At 40.5% G+C, this 17,950-nt stretch overlaps 1 protein-coding gene across 2 annotated transcripts in view; it reads left to right on the top strand.

The window, feature by feature from the left end:
* The window catches only part of ABCB5 (ATP binding cassette subfamily B member 5), a 34,311-nt gene extending 16,985 nt beyond the window's left edge, over positions 1-17,326 (top strand). For both annotated transcript variants that reach the window (XM_049798094.1, XM_049798095.1), the window contains exons 15-28: positions 1,679-1,840; positions 2,334-2,573; positions 4,572-4,718; positions 5,141-5,245; positions 6,032-6,109; positions 7,119-7,202; positions 9,151-9,354; positions 10,206-10,306; positions 11,652-11,792; positions 12,279-12,435; positions 14,131-14,328; positions 15,243-15,449; positions 16,447-16,593; positions 17,129-17,326. In XM_049798094.1, the coding sequence (XP_049654051.1) occupies positions 1,679-1,840; positions 2,334-2,573; positions 4,572-4,718; positions 5,141-5,245; positions 6,032-6,109; positions 7,119-7,202; positions 9,151-9,354; positions 10,206-10,306; positions 11,652-11,792; positions 12,279-12,435; positions 14,131-14,328; positions 15,243-15,449; positions 16,447-16,593; positions 17,129-17,326 (2,169 nt within the window). The remainder of the gene's footprint in view (positions 1-1,678; positions 1,841-2,333; positions 2,574-4,571; positions 4,719-5,140; positions 5,246-6,031; positions 6,110-7,118; positions 7,203-9,150; positions 9,355-10,205; positions 10,307-11,651; positions 11,793-12,278; positions 12,436-14,130; positions 14,329-15,242; positions 15,450-16,446; positions 16,594-17,128) is intronic.
* The last annotated feature ends 624 nt before the right edge of the window (positions 17,327-17,950 follow it).

Raw genomic sequence — 17,950 nt, 5'->3', positions numbered from 1 at the left:
CTGTTGGTTATATTCACATGACTATACTGTTACTATCAGTATTGAGGTAACATGTGGATGCAAAAATAATATTAATCTAATTTGTATATAAATTATATTATTGTTGCAAAGTTAAGCACTGAAATTTGCAGCTTCAGCCATAATTTAGCTTTCTTCTGCGTGTTCTTTAATTCAATGATCAAATACTAATGTTTTCCAGGAGCTTATTGCTTCATTTAGTGCATAACATAGAGGGAGATCACTCAGTTAAGGGGACTGTTCTATGTACTCTTCCTCATCCTTCAGCACGTTCCCAGAACACACCAAAATGAGCCCTGAATCATAACTTACTCATCTTTTCACAGCTTTTTGAAGTCCATCAGTATAGTCCCCAAATGGGATTTACAAATTTCTTCCGAACATCCCTGAGTGGAAAAAGTGGTGCTAATATTGTTCGTTATTTTTACAGCTCAGGAGCGGAGATATTAACCTCACAAACACACACTGTTTCTGAGCGGTCATATGCAGATGCTTGTAGTCTTCTGTCTTTCAGATAACTTTGCATCCTTTAGAGCATATTGCTTGTTCTGATCGCAGCTCCCAGCTGCAGTGGTGAAGGCTCCGCACCTCTGAGCTTTAGGGCACAGGCATGATAACTGCACGGAGGTAGGCCTCCTGTGACAGGCTTTGAGTGACTTGGTCAGAGCCATGACAACTTGGTGGGAGGTGTAGGGAAGACTCCAAATCTCCATGGAAGCGTTCATCTACTGAAACTGTCCTCATCTTCTCCACACTCCTGTTCCTGTGCCCACATGACGTACAACTTCTGTAGCAAGTAACTTCCAGCAGGCTCCTTGACTGCAGAACATACTTGTTGCGTGAGGCCCCCTTGGGTTTCTCCTCCTGACCCCAAGCCACCGTCTGCTGCAGGCATCAGCGAGGAGGGAAGCCGCTCTCTCCAGCAGCTGCAAGCTGGCCTGGGCTCATTTGCTGCACGAGGACTGTGCACGCCACTGGTCTGCATGTGGGAGCTGGAGAGGGATGGAACGTGTAACCTGCAGATTGAGGCTTCAGCAGCTGTCCCCGCCAGATCCCAGCAGGTCCCTGATTTGAGGTGTAGCTTATTTCAAAAGACTTGGAGAGAGCTTTAGGGAGTGGCTAAACCCCATTTCTGACCCCAGACGTGCTCCACTTCTCTATGGTTTCCTGCTAAGTCTTGTCAGATGTCCTGCTAATATTATACTTCCAAAAATACGCATGGACAGTATATAAAGAAAATACCCTTTCTTTATATACTGGCTGTCCTAGCTTTACTTTGAGAAAGATCTAACTATTCTCACTGCATTTCCCTCCCATCTGTGCATACACATCAAAACACTTTATGGGCAACTTCAGCTCAAATAGTTCCAGTTTGGTAAAAAGTCAAATAACCTTAATTATAGCCTTTAATACCAGCATTGCCTGTCTAATAAGGTTAATGTTGTTTCCTCTGCCTAAATTAGGCAAGTGGAAGTTTCCTTAGACTGTTAAACAAGGGACATGAAACCAGGAAAAAAAAAATCTTTGATTTTAGAAGAAAGAATCCTTTCTGAAGTTTGGATTTATTCTACATTATAAATGCTGAAAATAACTTTGTTATATTTCTCTACTGTTTTCTTGCACATTTTAATGTAAATTGCTTTTGTTGTTTTTCTGTAAGGCTCGGACTGGACGTACCACCATTGTGATTGCTCACAGACTGTCTACCATCAGGACTGCTGACACTATTGCTGGATTTGAGAAAGGCATCGTGGTTGAACAAGGAACACACAGTGAACTCATGTTGCAGAAAGGAGTCTACTATTCTCTTGTAATGCAGCAAGTAAGGGCAAATTTATTTATTTTCTTTCTCCATTTCACAAAGTTGGTATGTGGAGCCATTTTCTCTCTGTAGTTCCTGCATGACGTCCAGCTGGCAGCTGCTCAGTCACTCTAGTCTGGGCACAGACATAGGCTTGGAATTCTTGGGGATTTTACCCATAAAAATGTTTTACATTTACACAATCCAATATGTCAAAAACATAAGTGTGTTGAAGGCACAGACTACATAATTATGGCATAACCACAGAATTATTAGATTCCAGGTGGATTCCACAGACTGCTTAAAGAAAAGGGGAAAAGGGGGGAAGGGTGGAAACAAACAACACATCAGGACCAAATAGTCTACTGCTCTGCCATTACAGACTGAAATATATGTGGCCTATAGGCAACAGAGATCACATGATTGAAACGGCAGTACTCATGAGAAAAAAACTTCACTCTGCTTTCTCCCTGCTCAAAATACCTTGTACTTATATATCCTGAATTCTCACTAGGGTTGTAGTAATAATGTTCAAGATGATGGGACATCAGAAGAAAATGAAGACACAGGGGATGAGGAATATGAGAAAAAATATGGAAATGATCTTGTGGAGGAGCTGACTCTTCAAGATAATTTTGAAGAATCGGTGATCTCTGGGAGAGGCACCATTCGAAGAAGATCCAGCAGATACAAGAGCAAGAGATGCTCTTCTAAGAAACAGCCCTCTGGAAAAAAGAAAAAAAAAGAGCTGGAGGTTGGTATTAAAACTTTAGTTTAGAATTTTAGTAATAACATGTAAGCATAAACACAAAGCCCATAATTTTAATTACTTTTAGATATCTGGCTGCCATGCAACCTTTAGTCTAGTGCTATTACCATCAATACTCACCAGGCTGAGTATTTGTCTTAGGAATATGCGATCACGTACACCTTACTAAAAAACTTCATTTTAAAACTGTTGACTTAGTGTGGAGCTGGAAAAAACTTGTGCTGTTCATTTGTCATGCTTCATAAAACTACGTGTATTATTTCAGTGTTACTGATGTTTTAATTCTATCTAATTAAAATGAGTTGAGAGATTTCATTTGCAGGATTCCTTACTTCCTGGTACTCACTGTTGGAAATACTGGTGGGTAATGTAATCCCTGGGGTTTGCATACCAAGTTTTAAAGCACTCTGGATTATCATATTACATTTATGTCAAAAGAACAAAAATATATCAAAACCCTAACATTTTGAAGTGTATTGTAAATAAATGAACCATTATTCTCTCTCTCTCAGTCTTAGTATATCCTTTAAAACACCCAGTTCTGGAGGTTTTTAATCAGATAAAACACTTCAGTTGACAAATGTCATATAGAAATGAAAGTCATATAAGAAGATCAGGTTTTAGAATGAGAACTTTGTTTTGTCAAAGTTGAGTAAAACTTGCTCATGGCAATCAATAGGACCAGACTTCTAGTGGACTCTGGATCAGAGTTTAGATAGGCAGCTCAATAGAAACTTGATTTTGGTTTTTCCTATTTTGTACGGCTTGAACCACAGCAAATTGGGTTTTTTGCATGAAATGTATTGGAAAAGTTGCTTGGTGGTTTTGGGGGTTGGATGTTTGGGTTTTTTCACCTGGCTTCAGGACCCTTGAAGTGAAGAAATAAAATGTAAATTCTGAAGTAAAACCATGGATCCTTTTAAATCTATAGAAGTTAGGACCTCATCTGTAATACAGCATCCAATTATTTAAAATACTTATGGAAGCCTTAGTGTAATTTGTATTTATCAGTATTCCTTCTCACTAAAATATAGCTTCCAACTCATACATATTTCAAATAGTATGGAGGAGCTGGATCCATTCCTATTATCACAAAAAAGCCATGCAACTTCAAAAGATACTTTTTGTCTGTGTATTGATACTGCTTAAGACCTCAGAGGAAGTAGTGGGTGTTCATACTCAAGACTTCAGTATTTGTCACATTCACAAAAAATTAAGAAATCAAGCATCCAGCAGTTGTAATTATTTCAGAAAGCTCAGCCCGCTTTTATGGTTGAGGCTTAACCACCCTCATTCAGCATCCAAAACATGGGATAAAATAACCAGGAATCAAGAGCAAATTACTCATAATCCTGCCTAATATTTTGTCTCATTTCCAATGTTTTCATTTTTTGCTTTTCCAGAACTCCCCCTGTGGAGGCATAGGCACTTGAATAAATTAGTAAAGCAGAACAGGCCACTTTTTGTACTTTCAAAGGAGATGCAGGCTGACTGTTACATATGCCTCTTTCATGCTTTTGGTAATGACGCATAGGCTATAATTTGCAAAAGAGAAAGATGACCTCTCTACCCAATTGTATTACTGCCAGCCTGCTAGCATTTAGCTGGACCAGAGGGATCTTTTCTGTGCTCTGAACAGTGAGACTTTTACTTCTTTATAAAGACTCAAATGTTAGTTGCCATTCATGGTGACCAGTCCTAGCTGACTTTCAATGAACTGTCCTGGCCCTTCTCCACTCATGACTTGGCCTTTTGTTATTTTTTTTTTGCCTCCAAACTTTTACAGTGCAGTTGAAGTTCTAGGACATGAAACAGCAAAGCTGCAGATATCCTGTGTCTTGGCTCACTCCGAGTGTGTAGGGAGGGCTTTCAGTGGTTTACCAAGACCATTCACTTCTCAAAGCCTAATGAACACCCACTGTCTGGGGAATTTCATATTCTGCAACTTTCCAAGGAAAACCTGCAGCTTTCCTTTTCCTGTAGGAAGAAAATCTCCCTGCTGTGCCTTACTCAAGAATCCTGGCTCTGAACAAACCTGAGTGGCTGTATGTACTGCTGGGAGTGATTGCTGCTGCTGTCTCAGGTGGGGTCCATCCTGCATTTGCCGTTATATTTGGAAAAATCATTGGGGTAAGTTAGGGGGTTTTTTTTGCAAATGGACATTGCAGGCCTGAGCCTCCCTCGTGCTCAGCCAGTTCTCTCTATGTAAGACTCAGGGTGGGATTCAGTGCTATAAATGGATCCAGTGAAAAATGGATAAATGTTGGTGAAGTGACCCTCTACAGGCAGAGCCCAGTGGAATTGCATCTGACTAGCAGAGGAAAGGAGGAGCAATAGTTGAAGCTGAGGGAACAAAATAGTGAGATGTAGGTTAAATGGAAAGCTGGACTGTCTTCTGGCCCTCAACAGAAAGTTGACTGCAGACTGATTTCAGGATCCAGGATACTCGCTAAGAGAAATTGAAGTAGACAAGCTTCTTGAGATGAAGGCTGGTTTATATAACTGGCACTCATTGTCTATGTACTTATTTTTGTGTGTTTTTTCTTGCATAGGCTTTTCAAGAAACAGATCCAGAAAAGAGGAATAAAAACACTTTGGTGCTTTCTTTAATGTTTCTTTTACTTGGAGTGATTACCTTAGCAGCATACATAATCCAAGTAAGTGTCACTACACTGAAACGTTAGAAGTTCTTAACTCCCCAGCAGGCGGCAGGTATAATTCATATCAATGCAGTCTGAGCAGCAAAACACCAATCAGAACTTACAAAAACACGCAGAAGTGCCAGGGTTCTTCCCGAGATATTTGGGTTTAATGGACGTGTTTACTTAAAGACATACGTCCGTATTTGCTGTTGGTTTAAATAAGCCACTGAAGGCAATGTGGATTCAGCATGATTGAAATCAAAGTTGAGGGTCTGGCCTTAAAAGGCAAAGTTAAGACTGACATTTCTCATTGACAGTCTATAGGCTTTTGCCAAAGTAAGTATAAAATAGTCTCTTTCCATAGCAGATGGTCTTTTTCATACCATCAAGCAAACTCCATCGTTTGCTGTCCTCTTATGACTGCTCCACAGCTTGCAGAAAACAGTTTCTGCAGATTGATGTCCATATCAAAATCCATTGGTATGACTGCGGTGAGTGAATGTCTCTGGTAGCAGTCACAGTAGGGGGGCCAAGGACTAGATAAGCTGATTTATCTCCTAGTGCTTCTGGGGCATACGAATAAGGCATTACAATGAACCTCCTGCCCTCTTTGCCATGTTGCTTCTTTTCTGTGGGAAAACAGAGTTTCAGGTTCCACGAATGTGAACAGCACTTTTCCTGAGACTTATATATGCACAGGGGGTTGTAGGAGACTTTTTGGTGTCATTGCTTTTGTTGTGCAGCTTTGTAAACAGAGTTAAAACATCAGATGAGAAAATATGACTCTCTTTCCTCCCCCAGGGATTCATGTTTGGGAAGTCTGGGGAAATACTAACAATGAGACTGCGCTCTTTGTCCTTCAGAGCATTACTTCAGCAGGTATGAGTTATGCAGCTAGGGTATCACAAGAGCCAGATGGCTTTTGCAGACCATTACAAGGCACACATTGGGTTTTAATTGTGTGGTCTGGAGAAAAGAAAACAAAAATATGTCTCTTCTACCACTAGCTTAGGAAAAAGTACAACTTTTCTGAAAACCTCCTAATCCATGTGCAATTTGGCTTGGTGATGCTACTGCAAATAGTTTAATTTTGAAGGACTGTCATTGCAAATGTGCGTATTTCTGGCATGTTAGTATGCACACAGTTTGCCACTGTTTATTTGTAGCAAATAAGCAATCTGATAATTTTTTGCTGCAAAAAATTCAAATTGCCCTATTGCATCAAGAATTACCCATGAGAAGAATAAAGTTACTTATATTAAACCCTTCCTGTTAATTTTTGTGAGTTCATGTCACTTGCATGAAGTTTTGAGAATGCATAATTTGGTACCATACACACTCATTGGGGACAAGAACCTGTGTGTTCATAGAAACATCTGAAAGAATTAGGAGAGGAAAAATTAGTGATTTAAAAAAAAAAAAACAAAAAACTGCCTTAGCCTTTGGAGGTAAAAGGGCATAATTTCCTTTCAATATGTACAAATATAGATGAGCAATTGCTCTTCTATAGTTAATGGAATAGGTAACTTGTAAGAACAGAATAGTTAACCTCTTCGGGCCCAAGGAAGGACTGAGTGAAATGGGTTTATAATAAAAGTTTCTAAATAGGCACATTCAGAAGAACATCACAGCTAATAACACTTTGATTGTGAACAATTAGATGTTCACAACAGAATAAGACTTTTTAAGCTTTTTCTTTTAGTTTACTTGGAAGATGCTGACTACAGAGGAAGAATTTTGCAGTTAGCCATCATGACTTGTACTTCCATTTCCCCATATGCTAGCTGAGCTGGAAATGTTTGTTCATTTTACTAGTAATCCTGATAGATCTGAAATATGGTTAGAACATGTAATTTTTTGAAACAAAAAATAGTGTATTTTCTTGCAGGAGGTTGGATGGTACGATGATCAGAAAAACGCTGTTGGTGTTCTGCTAACTCGGCTTGCTACAGATGCTTCCCAAGTCAAAGGGGTATGCTGATTCTTTTTTGTGTGTTTTTTAATATTTTTTTTCCTTGCAAATATTAATTGCAATTGGCAAGGGACACTGAGATTATTTCAGAACACAGGTAGTAAATCTACCCCACAGACTGGCAGATGCATTTACATAGCATGCTGTTGACACCTTGGAAATGTCTTCCCAGCTGATAATTTATGAGAACTATCAAAAATCCAGCAGATGTTCATGTACCTTTCATTTCCCTCCCTAGAAGTCTTTAAGCTAAACATATAACTGTAGACCACTTCATCGTGCAAAGTGAAATCTTCATATGTGCTGGGGACCAGAATCAGTGGACCCCAAGTTTTTACACCCTGTGATGGGGTGTCACCTGAGTGCTGTGAAAAGGTTGCATCTGCAGATGGTAGAAACCCTTACTGACCTAAATGAAGAGAATTCTTCTTCCCATCGCCACCAAACGTGCTTCACACACAAGCAGACCAAACAGTAAGAAAAGGCCCAGTATTAGTAAAGAACACCAGGGAGGGCGATGGCCAAGGGAGGGAATGACTCAAGGCGCTGGTATGGGAGAGGTGGCCACTGGACACTGGCAGGAGAATATGGCAAATTCTGCACAATTCCTCCTACTGCTCACCTCATCAGCAGTCCCTGACCATCTGCCAGATGTCTCTCTGTTTCTTCCCTTCTTGAAAAAAAAAATCACTGCAGCTGTTGTGGAGGAAAAGTTTACTGGTTTGTTTTAAGATGTCTTTGTTTCCTTCAAATTTGTACATCAAAAACCCTTTAATATCTACATTTTTCAGTCACTGTAGACTTTTGTTTCTCTCTCCTGTCCTCCTGCTGTATAGGCTTGTAGTGAGAAAATAGTCCTTGACAAAACTTAGTCATTTTCATCTTTTAAAGTTCCAGTTTCCTTCAGTGGCACTGAACTATATCACCCTGTCAGGGCAGTAGAAAGGAGAGATGCACAGGGTCCCCTAACTACAAAAGCCAGTTGAGGGCATGACTTGGTCTCCAAAGCTATTGTGTTCTCTGGAGCGCTACAGAGTGTCAGTAAGTAAGTACCGTGCCTCATGCTGCGCTGGCTGAAGTTTCCAAATCCATCTTTATGTGCAGCCCCTAGAACATATGGCAACAATTCACCTTGGCATTGGTTTAATTATTACTATTTTAAATTTTATTGAACAAGAAAAGTCTTTTCAGGGCAGGAAAGTCTTTGGCAAAAGAGAGAAGAATTTTTGCTTCCCGCCCAAGGATTTTTGTTTTTTCCATCAAGCCAAATTTTGGAAGATGAACTATTTCCACAGGGCTGTTTTCAGACCTTTTTTCTGCAGATCAGAGCCCACCCGGAGGCTGGATGCTAATCATCTCTCATTTTAAAAGTTCTCGATGAAAAGGTTATACAGGCTGGGAGGAGACAGGAGTTCTTCAGTATGAGTTCATCTTTCCTGCTCATTATCCCACTGAGATAAAGCATTTCTGCAGGGTGGCCAAATCCGGATTTTTTTCTGAGAACCCAGCCCCAGGTGCAGCCGTGTGAGAACTTGAGGATGAGTAGTTTCCACCACTGTTGGTGGGACGGGTCAATGGATGGCTGTTGTTAGAAGGAAGGCCCTCTTGCCTAACGCTGGGCACCCAACCGCCAGTCTGCCCTACGGTGACAGAGGCCACAGTCTTCTGTGCCTCAGGTAGTGTGGGACATCCCAGATACGTATTTCATTTAACAACTATCGTGACCAACTGTTTAGACTACTTTAGCCCCGCTTGAAGGCCTGAAGGCTGGCAGGTACAAGGAAAGTCTAGGAACGGTTACCTAAGTAGGTGCACAACGTCCACGTGCGTGACCGTGCATGGTTTCGTTTTCCAGCTGAACCGCTGGCTTTGACTATATAGCAATTTGAAGTGGTGATATAAGTAACAAAAAGAAAATCTAATGATGGATATTTGGGGGTTTTCTTAGGCAACTGGAAGCCGACTTGGACTGATGACTATGACTGTCTTTACCCTTCTGACTGCCATCGTTATTGCTTTTGCGTACGGCTGGCAGTTGACTTTGCTTATCCTGGCCTGCATTCCTTTTGTTATTGCTACAAACGCTGCGAGCGTTAGCTCTGTATCTGGTCATGCTGCAAAAGATCAAAAAGCTTTGGAAGAGGCTGGAAGAGTAAGTTCTCCAATTTTAACTACAGGGTTATGGCGTGTGATCACTTTTAAGGACAACACTGTAACTATATTACAGCTGACTCAATTATCCAAGATAAATGAAGGGGGGAGAGGACAGGACAGGACAGGGTGGGGGATGAAGGGAATGTTTATATATCCCCAAGAAAAGCAAAACATAGATAACACAAAACATCTGTAAATTAGACTATAAAAATGCATTTGAAAGCCTGCATAGCGGATTTCTGGGCAGGGACAGCTGTAACAGCAGCAGTCCCAGCACTGGTGTGCCTTGTGCCTAGGGCGAGCTGCGTAGCTCTGCACTGCTCTGTGCTGTGGCCAGAAGCGTTGCGGGGCTGAGCCACCGAGCCCTGATATCGCTACATTTTTTTCCATCCCCAAATGCAAACCACTCATGAGCTCAAGAGCTTGAGGGTACTGCCTTCATTCACCTGATAGCGCTCTTCCAGGAGACAGAAGCAGTCTGTGCAAAAGCGCGATCTGTGTCCGGGTGACTGGGGTTTGTTCCTGTTTTATTAAACAGGGTGTAATTCATCAGGACCACAGCCCACAGGTTAGGGCAGGGGCTGCTGACGCTTCCTGCGTGCTGGCCCAATGTTCTGAACTCAAATATGTTGTTGGCTTCAACCCCACCTTGTCTTGTGACCGTGGGATAAATAATCTCGTTGCTCTGGGCTTTCTATCACCTGGTAATAGACCTTGATCTCCTCTCTTAAGCAAGCACTTTCTGATCTAAAATAATAAATGCCAGAGAAGAGATCGAGTGTTTAGGAGATATGTTGTAGATTGCAATTGTAAGAGATTACCTCTTATTTGTTTTATCTCCCAATTTAGATTTCAACAGAATCAGTTGAAAACATAAGAACTGTAGCTTCACTGACCAGGGAAGAAGCATTTTATGCAAGATACATTGCTAGTTTGAATGGTCCATATAGGTGGGATTTGTTTCTTTAATAATTCTTTCTTTGTACATTTTAGTCTTTCAGATTTATTGTAAATACATTTCTTGCTGTCATGTCCAACACCCAAAAGATTGGGAAGGATATCAATAGCCGTTTACGTAGTTTTGAAATTTGTTCTCTTGCTATATTTTAATATACATTCTTAAATGCAGAGTGAAAAAAACATTTGCAGGATTTGCCTTTTCATTATGCAAACACTTTATAAACTGCATGCTCTGCATATGTGTTACAGAATATTGTGTTTGCCTGTGTGTGCCTAAAACGTAGGACATACGTTCACTCCATTTCAGTGTATTGCATTGATACTAGTTAGCTCAGGAACTGTCAGTTAGCTCCCATACCACACCCTTTATAACATAAACCGGTTTTATTCCCCTCATGTGACTTTGAAACCTTGAAATGAACTTCATGTTTCTCTTGTTTCACCTCCACTGAAATGCATTCGCATCATCAAGGATGCCAGATTTTTCTAGCTCCATTTTGTTTAAACAAAATAGTCCCAAATCTAATTCGTTTCTTTCTTCCTTCAAGGTAACTAATATAAAAGAAGGAATTTAAAATGATGTATTGTATAACCTGTCCTCAGCCAAAACTGTGTTAAAATTCACTGTCTGGTGAACTAGTAATACCCCAGTTATGGGCAGGATGCTCACCTGGACTGTCAAAGGTCTCTGATTTACAGCTCAGACTAGAAAGGAGATCTCCATTTCCTCAGAGAGCATCCTAAACCATGAAGGCAGAGAGTCCTCCAGACTCTGATTCAGTGTGCATTCAATTAGCTACACAAAATGAACCTTCTCCAGAGGGACGGGTTGAGAAATAGAGGCTTAGTCTGAATCCCTGTGGGGATACCCAGCAATACGTCCCTGCTCCGAATCGGGATGAGAGGTCTCTGCTTGGATGGGAAAACCTGGTGGAAGCCAACAGGCGGCTCTTAGGCTGGGCTGGAGCCTACTTGTTTTCTTAATAAAACGGGTCATATGTGGTAGTTTTTTGTTTGTTTGTTTGTTTTTTAACTGCTCTAGTGGCCTGCCCTGCTATAGAAAAGCAAAGGGAGAGATTCAGGATAGCATAACTGAGGATGAGAGATCTCATTGCTCTCTGTCCTAAGGACAGTTCCATGTCACGATGCAGGGTGCTTTTAGGGTCTGGCAGGGGTTGTTTGTGGGTGTGCATGTGTTCTGGGCTGATTTGTTTTGTTTTCTGGGGGTGAGCTGTACTGCTTGAAAACTTTAACCCAGAAATCTGGCCATCCCCCAGCCAGTATCTGCTGTTTCTCTTTTACAAGTTATTTATGGGAAGTCTCTTCCTTTATCAGAGATTCTCTGACAAAAGCCCCTTTCTATGGATTTACCTACGGAGTAGCTCAGTGCGCAAACTACTTTATTGATGCGGCAGTCTTCAGATTTGGGGCATGGCTCATTGCCCATTGTCTGAGCAACTTTGAAAACGTATTTATGTGAGTATACTTTATAAAATGAAAAAAAAAAAAGATACATGAGAGAGTGTTTTCAATGCATGCACATTATTTCATCAAATTACAGAGGTAATGGGGCATAGAACTATTCAGGAATTCAGTCTGGTTGGGAGCGCAGTTTGGGCAGAAGGGCTGTTTTGGGGAAAGGTGCATATTCAGGCAGTGAAGTAGCAAGTGTGTGGCCAAGCTCAGCACACCTACTCTGGACAAGTCTTTGCTGTTTGACGTTCTTTCCAGGCAGAGGGTATTACCTAGAGAAGTGATGTAACACCACTGCTCATCTATAAAGTAGTTATAGGAACAAATAGAATTTCCTAATACCGACTGACATCTTGGGGGGTGAGGAGCTTCAGAAATGTCATAATCTAAAGATGCTAAAAAACTTTATTCTGAAGGTTTGTTTTACACATGAGAAGAACAAGGCATTGTTCTACCTGAAATGAATGATGCTTTGTCTTTTATTTTTAGAGTCTTCTCTTCCATCATGTTTGCAGCTATGAATGTTGGTCAGTCTGCTTCAATGGCACCAGATTTTGGCAAAGCTAGAATGTCAGCGCAAAGAATCTTTCAGCTTTTGGACAGAAAACCTCAAATTGACAGTTACAGTGAAGAAGGTGAAAAATTGGTAAGGGGGCTTGGGGGTTTTTTAGTTTGGTTTGGGGGGGGCAGAAAAATACTGAAACAAACTAAATTAGTAATGTTTTATTGTCTGCAACTGTATTCATAGCTTCTTTTTTTTTTTTTAGGGCTTACAAAAGACAGACATATTAAACAGTGGCACTAACTCATTATTATTTTTTTTTAATGGACTGTATTATTTCTTGTTTTCAGTCAGAAGTGTATAGCCTTAAATGTAGTTTTGCTCTGAATGACCTAAAAAAAATACTTTCCATTCTACTGACCTACATCTTAAATGATTTCAGGAAAACACTGATGATGTCAGTTCCACTAACAGTTGCATTGTCTTTGTAAGGGTTTACAGGAGAACTAAAATACAATTGCATTTTTCTACTTTTTTTGTAGATAAGACTAGTTCTTTCAGAGAGAAAACAGTTTTTCCAAAAGCCATACTCTTACAACTGTGGAAACTCTTACAAGAAAAAATGTGCTCTTGTGAGGTCAAAACTAACTTAATTAATAATCTGTTTTGCTCTAAGGGGCGGGCAGGGAACAACAAGGAAAAAACCAACAATAAGAAAAAGAAAAAAAAAAAAAACCTTACACTCGAAAAATCCCCAAAAACTTGCCTCTAAACCAAAATTGTCATTAAGGAAACTGACCTCAGCACTTGTCAAATTTCCGCATGAAATGCTTTCAGATTACGTGATCTGGAAGGATTACATCTGTACATGCATCTAAGCTTAAAATGAACTTCCCGCGTAGGTTTTAGATGGTAGCCCCTACTCAGGAAGCCATAATCCAGTTTCTATAACTTTAAGCTTATATACAGGATTTTCAGCCTTTAGAGTTATGAGCACACTTACATATCTTCTTGAACCAGGTCCTCTGGCGCAGACATTGAAAGATTTGTCAGAAGGTCCCTAGTAAAATAAAACTTAAATGAAAATATTTCTAGTATAGACTAGACTTGAATACCGGTGATGCCTGTGACTTCAGCAAAGCAAAGCTTTGTGCCCATTAAATTAGATCACCAGCTGCTGCAAGAGCACTGTACTGGTTGTGCTGCTAGTACGTACACAGGGCTGGCTCCTACCCCAAACAGGAGAGACAATAGCATTAGTGTGTGCCCCCTTTCTTCTGCTTGTGCTTAAAAATTGACCTGGCTAGAATGGCTGATTAACAAATATCATTGCTTTTTAAAACACAGCTTGTCCTCCATGCCTGTAAATTACCTACCAAAGAGTTTAGCTCTGGTATCTTAATAGCTGATCTTGACCTTGTGTTACATTCATTTAAATAGTGCTACCTGCAGTGTGAGATCAGGAAAGCAAATGCTGTAGTTTATATCAAGAGTAGAAGTGCCTCAATTACATGTGTCAGAAATGAAAAATATTAAGTCTGTTTATTTGTCTAAAGATATTCTTTTTAAAGGTGAAGCGAGAAACAGATACAAGAGATGCAGACAACTCCTTCTCCGGAAGGATCTAGCAACTTACATCTGCAAGTCGTCCCATAAATAATGATACTGCACTCAATCCGATATGTTATTTAAAAGAAGAATTTCAAAAGCAGTTTTGAAAATGCCCTCCCAAACTTTCTTGTCAGTTCTCTCACTTTAATAACCAAGTCTTACAAGTGTTATTATAGTTAAAGCTAATAAATGCTAATACGAGCACGTGAACTCTCTGTTACTTTTCAGAGCAATTTTGAAGGCAGCATTGAATTCAGAAACGTCCATTTTGTATATCCAACAAGGCCAGAAGTTCAAGTTTTGCAAGGACTCAACGTGAAGGTTAACAAAGGACAGACTCTGGCGTTAGTAGGAAGCAGCGGCTGTGGCAAAAGCACATTCATTCAGCTCTTGGAGAGATTTTATGACCCTGTGGAAGGACAAGTGGTAAAAATAGACTTGTGTGGCTATTAATAACAATTAAATCTACAGAACTCTTTATGTTCCAAGGTTTCAGAGGCTTTAAACAATCTTGGCAATACCTCTGGTGAGATGCTTTTTTCAGAAGTGTGAGTTACTGGGGCTGTGGTTCCAGTGGAGCTGTAGACAGCCCCAAGACCCCTCTCATTGCCTGCTCTGTCCACTTCCCACACGGACCAGCGCTGGCACCCGTGTTGGCACGGTGTGCTGGCTCAGGGCACAGACGTCACCAGGGAAAAGAATGACCATGTCAGACTGTGTTGCCTCCCCAAAGCCGCTCACAGCCCGGTCACACAGGGGCATAACGTTCGTGTCGCTTGTCAGTGGGTTAGTCATCTTGCTGATACGAATTCACGCGAGGGACGTAGATACATGCTTCAGATAATACAGTGTAATCCCACAGGGATGCTACTGCGTCACCATCAGAAGGTGGCAATGGGCTTTTCGATGTCATCCCCGTTAATGGGTATAGAAAGTCCAGAGAAGCCTCCTTGGAGGTTTTAAGGTTGAGTTAGAGGCCTACGGCTGAGAATATTTATTGTTGTATTCAGTTTCTTAGGGATAGGCTTTCCCGTGACGGTCCTGGTGCTGCTTCTTGTGGTCAGTAGGGCTGGAAGGATTGCAGGAACAGCCTGTGATCTGCACTCTGTCTGCTGAGAAATGGAAGCAAAAACACACACAACATTAAAAACTAATGAAAGGAAATATTTCATCTGTACTACTGGTTCTTTTCCATTTTGCATGCAAAACGTACTTGATTTCAGCTGGGAATCTAACACGTAACAGGCTTCCTCTTACAATTCACATTTCCTGTTTGCAGTGTGTATCTGTGGATGAGCTCTGTAGTCAACCTGACATCATTTTTCTGCGGCCTTTTCTAGTTAGCAGATGGATTTGATACCAGATCTTTGCATTTACAATGGCTGAGGTCCAGACTGGGCCTGGTGTCACAGGAGCCCATTTTGTTTGACTGCAGCATCGCCGAAAATATTCGATATGGAGACAACAGTAGGGTGGTTAGTCAGGAGGAAATTGAAGAAGCAGCTAAAGCAGCAAATATTCATACCTTCATTGAAAAACTGCCAGAGGTAAGAGGTAGTGATCTTCTCTTCACAGTGAGATTAGATGTTTGGAATGATATGGAGAAATCTAGGTAATGCTCACTTACACAGATCAACTTCAAAACAAACATTTTTGTTTTCCTTAATAAGAAAAGGTATAGAATTTATGTCTAAAATGTCAGTGTGTTTCAATCTTAAAGTCCTTCTTAGTTTGTTCAAAAAACCCCAATGTTCCAATTAATATAGTGGTAGACAAAGCAGAATATGAGGGGGGGAAATAAGAGGACACTCTGTACAAATAAGTCCTCATAAATTTTTTGACAGTTTCTTTGTTTGACAGCAGAAAATTCTCAAGTTACTCTCAGAGAGAGGGATTTTTTTCCTAAAATAATTCAATAAAACTAAATGCTCTATTTCTAATTGGATGGGCATGCACAGGGAGTGTTTCTTAACAAATACGAAGGGGCAACAAATCAAAAGTGAATGACATGGCATTTGACCTTCATGCCTGCCAAGAATTTAGTTCTAACAAGGAAAAATGCTTTAATGGTTTTTCACTGTAGTTCTGTGTAACTTGAAAATGATGTAATGATGCTGAAAAATATTTCATCTTCATTACTGCTAATGACATTTGGGATTCTTCAGTCACAAGTAATGCAGGATCAAGTTCTTCGTGCATATGTCAGTAAGCATTAAATCTCTAGTTACTCTTACGATTATATGCTCATGAGCAGATATCTGTGGACACCTTACCACTGTATCACTGGTGGTACCATTCAAAACCTATCCCAGCCTTTGGGAAGTAAATTTTCAGACCAGGTCTAAATATGTGTGGCTGTATATATAACTGTTTATACTAGAGGTCTTTATAAAACCTTAGCCTTATTAAAACCACTTGCACCATTCTTTTCTTTCAAGATGGAAATACCTAATCATTTTTATAGCCATGCATAAAACTTTTCTTTTCTAATCTTCCTCCTCTAAAAGTATTCACAGGCCTTCTTTTTTAATTTTTAACATCCAGAAATATAATACCCTGGTGGGTGAGAAAGGAACACAACTTTCCGGAGGTCAAAAACAAAGAATAGCAATTGCCCGTGCTCTGGTTCGTAATCCTGCCATTCTGCTTCTGGATGAAGCTACCTCTGCTCTTGACACAGAAAGTGAAAAGGTGGGTAATGGTTATTATGTGAAATATATATGTCTCTGTACCTGGCTAGCTGACTTCTGTAGAATAAAATCAATGCAAACATGTTGCAAATGCTCAGCTGTGAAATAACAGGGCAGATGTATCCCAGTAGGTTTTCCAGCTGCAAGCTGTGAATTGAACAACACTAGGAAGCTGTGCATATCTACTAAATAAACAAGTAGAAAAGCCGAAAACTTTAAGTGGAAAACACCACGGGGAGCTGATACTCTTCAGCTGCCTTTCTATGAGCTGTATTTGATGGTAAATACTGAATCTGTGTCCTGAACCAAACTGGATGCCCAAGAACCCCCTTCTCAATGTCTCATCCTCGTTCGATCAGTCTCGTTGACCTCGGTGAGAAACCCTGAGTTGAGTAAGGGTCTCACGTATGCAGTTACTTGTATATCTGTGTGAGATATACTCAGGTGATAACAAAGAGTAAGAAATCAAATGTGGTTCCTGTGACAAGTGAAGGCTTTCCAGGTGCTAACAGCATTTTCACAACATCTGTGTGCAGATCGTCCAGAAAGCTCTGGATAACGCCCGACAAGGTCGAACCTGTATCGTCATTGCTCACCGCCTGACGACTGTACAGACTGCAGACATCATTGCAGTGATCCAGAATGGCAGGGTGGTTGAGCAGGGCACCCACAGCCAATTACTGGCAAAGGAAGGACACTACTATGCCCTTGTAAATGCACAAGTCTCTAATTAGTACTGTTTGCAGATATTTTTTTTTCATTTTTTTTCCGGGAAGTAATGAAAACCTTACAGAGAATTAATGTTGGCTGCGTCTGTGCTGGTGGAGCAGGGACCATGTGTTGCAGCCTGGTTGCTGTACCCAGTAGCAGTACCAGAGTATCACGGTGGTTAAGCATCATGGATAAGCAGTAAGCTGGTGCCTGTGCTTGCTTGCCCCTTGGGTTTCTTCACCAGCCAGATGCAGCTAGTAAGTCTTCTTAATTAAAGATGACCATCAATTCTTACTGACTGCTGAGATTCCAAATGAAGGCATTTGTATTACATTTAGAGAGAAAGGGTTGGATGTGTGGGTTTGTTGGGTCTTTTTCCCCACTTTATGCCACATTTCTACTATTACTGTGCTTCACATATTTCTTGGAGATTCAATATTCTATTTCAGACAATAGTTGTAATAGTTACAAGCTTTCGATATAGAGATAAACTGACATAAAAGATACAATTGTTTCATTTAGTATTTTTCAGTTACTGACCTAACAGAGTTTAAATACTCTTTGCATCCATCAGGGTAATTTCAGAAGTCTTGAAGAGGAACTAGGCTTGCTTCTTTTGGAGTGGACCCATGTCAGCCATGTAAATA

Source organism: Accipiter gentilis, chromosome 4, assembly GCF_929443795.1.
Source record: "Accipiter gentilis chromosome 4, bAccGen1.1, whole genome shotgun sequence".
Lineage (NCBI taxonomy): Eukaryota > Metazoa > Chordata > Aves > Accipitriformes > Accipitridae > Astur > Astur gentilis.
Note: the sequence above shows the minus strand (reverse complement) of the source record. Positions and strands in the feature narration are given on the sequence as shown.